The sequence below is a fragment of the Physeter macrocephalus genome, unplaced genomic scaffold (genome assembly GCF_002837175.3).
Source record: "Physeter macrocephalus isolate SW-GA unplaced genomic scaffold, ASM283717v5 random_112, whole genome shotgun sequence".
In the NCBI taxonomy this organism is placed as follows: domain Eukaryota; kingdom Metazoa; phylum Chordata; class Mammalia; order Artiodactyla; family Physeteridae; genus Physeter; species Physeter macrocephalus.
In genome coordinates this window covers 22,540-27,303 of record NW_021145398.1, presented here as the reverse complement: position 1 = coordinate 27,303, position 4,764 = coordinate 22,540, and the positions used below count along the sequence as shown (strand labels likewise).

At 54.2% G+C, this 4,764-nt stretch overlaps 1 protein-coding gene across 3 annotated transcripts in view; it reads right to left on the bottom strand.

The window, feature by feature from the left end:
* Positions 1-1,581, bottom strand: part of CPLANE2 (ciliogenesis and planar polarity effector complex subunit 2) — a 6,790-nt gene extending 5,209 nt beyond the window's left edge. For 2 of the 3 annotated variants that reach the window (XM_028484050.1, XM_007128365.2), the window contains exons 1-2: positions 1,503-1,581; positions 1,002-1,124 (exon numbers count right to left, since the gene is read on the bottom strand). In XM_028484050.1, the coding sequence (XP_028339851.1) occupies positions 1,002-1,113 (112 nt within the window). In that variant the 5' untranslated portion in view covers positions 1,114-1,124; positions 1,503-1,581. Of the gene's footprint in view, positions 1-1,001; positions 1,185-1,502 lie in introns of those variants that run through there. The other variant, XM_028484049.2, reaches the window with a different exon arrangement.
* Between the last annotated feature and the right edge of the window lie 3,183 nt (positions 1,582-4,764).

Sequence of the window (4,764 nt, the reverse complement as noted above, 5' to 3'; positions counted from 1 at the left end):
CTGCTGTGGCCTCTCCCGTTGCGGAGCACATGCTCCGGACGCGCAGGCCCAGCGGCCATGGCTCACGGGCCCAGCCGCTCCGCGGCATGCGGGATCCTCCCAGACCGGGGCGCGAACCCGGTTCCCCTGCATCGGCAGGCGGACGCGCAACCACTGCGCCACCAGGGAAGCCCCAGCAAAAGTATTCTTAATTAATATAAATTCCTTAGAATCAATACAGTGAGGTATTTATGAATGTTTACTTATTTATTTATTCTTTTTTTTTTTTGTCCCACCGTGCAGCGTGTGGGATCTTAGTTCCCTGACCAGAGACTGAACCCAGGCCCACAGAAGTGAAAGCGCCGAGTCCTAACCACTGGACCGCCCTGAATGTTTTTAATTTAAAACTTGCAAAAAATAAAGTCTAAACTATGATCCATCTATAGGCATAGGACCTGAAAGTCCTAAATTGTGGGTTGCCTGTCACTCTCTGGTCTTAAGCCTTCTGGTGTTTTGTCTCTCCTGGCCAGAGCTGGACTCCTGTAGCCGATGCCAGGCCCCTCTGCTGGCCTGTCAGCTGACCTTGCCTGGGTAAGTTAGCTTCATCCTGGGGAACATGAGTGTCTTATCCTGGAGACAGCAGGATATGGAAGAGGCTTGTCTCTACTCACTAGGGGATCTTGGACAAGTCTGCAACGTGCTGTTGAGGTTAAATTGGAGTCCATTGTATAAAGTGCCCAGCAGAGGGCCTGCCACCAGGTGAGGCCTCAATCAACAGCCTCTCTGGTGACAGTGGTTCCTGGCAGGGTTTTGGCTGTTTCCATGGCTCTGATGACAGAATTAACTCTAAGGAGGTTTGGGGCTGGGGACCCCAGGATAGGGCTTCTGGGGTCCCCAAGGTTGAGGATTGCAGTGGAGCAGGCCCTCACTGCCCTGCTTCTCTGCTCCACGCCCCCCACCACAGGGGACACTATTCTCCCCAGGGAGTGGCAGGTGACAGGCTGGGGGAGGGGGGCACTTACCAAACACCCGCCGGCGGTTCTTGCGCAGGATGCAGGCCAGGTACTCCTTGCCCTCGGTGCTCTCGTGCCAGTCTGGGACAATCACTGAGCCTGGGGCGGGTAGTCTGGCCATGGCTGGGCAACCTGACGGGGAGGGGAGATGGTAGAATGCTGAGAGTAGGGGATGGGAGAGGGTTCCAAGCTGTACCTGTGAGGTCTCTTAACCTGCCCTCGTACTCTCCCCTGGAGCCCCAGCTCCCTCCTTGGAGGATGGAGCAACTATGGAGCCCCACCCTTCTCATTATTACGACTAACATTTTTGGAATCCAAGCTCCCTTTCAACATCCTGAGGGGTTACACACCCCCGTCCCCCTCTTATCACCCAGAAGGTGCAGTTCCATAGTCCTTTCTCCTCCGTATTGCTCCCTGGGGGACAGCCATCCCATTATTGCCCCAGAGGGCATTTACACAGTCCCTAGCTCCCTTGTCGCCTCCGCGGGGGAGGGGGGGAGTCACACAGACCTGCTTCTCCTCTGCCTCCTGGATCCTGACTCCCAGGCCCACCCAGCCCTCACCATCAGCAGTCCCCGCGGGCGAATGGGCCCGGGTGGAGACCGCCCCTTTAAAAGCCCGCCCAGCGCTCCCGCCGCCCAGCCCGCCCGGCCAGCTTCCGCCCTGCGTGCGTCCGGCCTCGGCTCAAGGCGCCAGCACAGGCGCCGGTGCTTGAGGCGCATGTGCGGAGGCTGTTGTCATGGAGACGCGGGGGGCGGGGTTGGGCTGCCGGGCTCCAAGTAGGTTTGGTCTCTCCTATGTGTGCAGCCACCCCGGCTCAGAGACACCCTGGACAGGGACTTGCCCTCTGGGCCATGGATCCTCTTCACATTGCTCAGTCCCAGCCCCAGTCTTTCCCCCAAAACTTGATCAAATCCCCCTTCTCCAGGAGCCTTCCCTGCCTGTTTGCTCCTCAGTCTCCTCTTCCATAAAGTGGAGGTAAAATACTATTACCTCCTAGGGTTCTTTACAACACTGCCTGGTCCATAGCAGTGCTCAATAAGTTTACTTATTATTGTTGTTACTTATTCCTGCTCGGCAGGAACTCGATATGAATTAAACACCACTGGCTTCACAGATGGGGGAAAAGCTGCTGAGAGATGTCAACGGACTTGCTCAAGGTCTTAAAAATGAGTCAGAGGCTCTCCAGTCACTCATTTATTGATTGATTGATTTATGTCACTCATTCAACAAATAATAACGGAGCGCCTATTGTATGCCTGGCCTGTTCCAGCTGCGGGGAATACGATGGCAACAAGAAGTCCCTGCCCTCCTGGAGCTTACATTTCAGCACTGAGGCCATGAGCCCTTCTCTACTGTTCCAACACTGGGCACCAGGCCTGTTACCCTGAAGATTTCCAACACTGGGCATCAGGCCTGTTACCCAGAAGATGGGTGCTCAGTAAATGCCCATTAGTTGGACAGGACGCAAAGTGGGTCATTACTGACAGGTTGTCTATTACACTGTCTTTTTTTTTTTTTTGGCTGCGCTGGGTCTTCGTTGCTGCACGCAGGGTTTCTCTAGTTGCGGTGAGCAAGAGCTACTCTTCGTTGCAGTGTGCAGGCTTCTCATTGCGGTGGCTTCTCTTGTTGCAGAGCACAGGCTCTAGGCACATGCGCTCAGTAGTTGTGGCTCGTGGGCTCTAGAGCGCAGGCTCCGTAGTTGTGGTGCACGGTCTCAGTTGCTCTGCGGCATGTGGGATCTTCCCGGACCAGGGCTCGAACCCATGTCCCCTGCATTGGCAGGCAGATTCTTAACCACTCTGCCACCAGGGAAGTCCTCTAAAAGTTAAGCAGGCTCTGTAGTTGTGGTGCACGGTCTCAGTTGCTCTGCGGCATGTGGGATCTTCCCGGACCAGGGCTCGAACCCATGTCCCCTGCATTGGCAGGCAGATTCTTAACCACTCTGCCACCAGGGAAGTCCTCTAAAAGTTAACTTTTATTGAAGGCCAACTAAGTGCCAGACAGTGGGGGCTTTACAGAGGTTAGCTTGTTTACTTCTATAAACAAACTTGTGGAGTAAATATTATTATCCTTCTCTTCTTTTACAGACGAGGAAACTCAGAGACAACGGGATTGTCTGAAGTCACGCCATACAGGTGGTCAGTGGGAAAACTAGGTTCAGAACCTAGGGTTCCTGGACTCTGAAGGATGTCTCTGTTCTGTCACATTGGGTCTTGTGTTTTTAAAACTTTGACCCCAGCCACTAGGAGGGCCATTCCTAGTAAAGCTGAAAGCAGCCAGAGGGCCATGAACCCACAAAGCATTGAGGTCCATTATGAGGCCCCAAGGGGGAAGAGGGGACAGGGCACTTGCCCGCAACTTGCTTGCACTGCAGCTAGGCAGAAATACAACAAATTAATAACCATTCCTACAGGATTCTGCAGCTCGAAACCATTGCCTGTACTCCCAGGTCACACAGTTCCCCTTCCTGCAGTTCCTAGCGCATCTGCCAGAGTTGGGGTTAATCACAGCTGTGTGGAGTTCTCACCGTGGACCCCAAGTGCCTCAGTCACAGGCCTCAGGTCTGATTTATCTCTGGGTTTCCAGACTTCACATCCAGCCCTACCCGGGCTTGGCTTGTGGAGGGCTCAGGGAGAGTGTGAGGAAAGGGAGCAACTCGACAGAGTGAGCTTACTAGTTAACCTGGAGGCCAGATAAGATGTGAAGTCCTCTTGGGCACAGAGAGGGAGGCTGGCAGTCGGAGGAGCTAGTGGCCCGAGGGTTGGGGGAATCAGTCTTCACTGCCCTCAGGAGCTCATGGAGAAGACACTTCAGTGAGCGTCAGGGGCCTGTTCAAAACATGGATTCTCGGGCCCGGCCCCTAGAGATTCTGCTTCAGGGGGTCGGATGGGTCTGTGAGCCTGAACATTTAACAAGAGCACTGGGCAGTTCAGAAGCTGGGCTCTGCATCAGCCGGCTTGGGCACCACAGACGGGGTGGTGTAAACAACAGAAAGTGTCTTCTCACAGTTCTGGCAGCTGGAAGTCCAAAATCAAGGTGCCAGCAGGGTTGGTTTCTGGTGAAGACTTTCTTCCTGGTTTGCAGGCAGCTGTGGCCTCACAAGGCCTTTTCTCTGTTCACACACACCCTTGGTGTCTCCTCCTCTTTTCATAAGGACACCAGTAATATTGGGTTAAGGCCCCACACTTATGACCTCATTTAACCTTAATTACCTCCTTAAAGGCCCCACCTCCAAATAAGTCGCATTGGGGGTTAAGGCTTTAACACGCGGTGGGGGTGACGCAATTCAGTCTGAAACAAGGCCCAAAGACCTCACTGAACATGGTCACCACTGCTCGGGACAGGAAGCCAGTCGGGGGTTGCAGTCTGGGAGTGGGGTGGTTGGAATTGTGTTTCAGAAGGATGCTGTGAACATGGCCTAGTGAGTTCCTCTCTCCTGTGCCTCTTTGACCTCTAAATTGTGTGTCCCCATAAGGATCTCCTCTTTGGGTCTCAAGTGAAACGGGTGGGTCATCTCTCTAAAGGCCCTTCTAGTGTAGAACCTTCAGATTAATCCACTCGTTTTTTCAGGGTTTGGTCTTCTCCCCAGATGCAGCACCTCCTGGACAAGGCCTCGAGAGGAAGATCTGTCAAGGCAGGGACGCAGGTGGCCCAGGAGGGCAGACACACACAGAAACCTGAGGACCTGGAGGGCAGGGGTGGGGGTGGGGGGGACGCCCAGGGAGCGTAAGTGGAGAAGGGACACCATCGGCTTCATGTTTCCATCTCT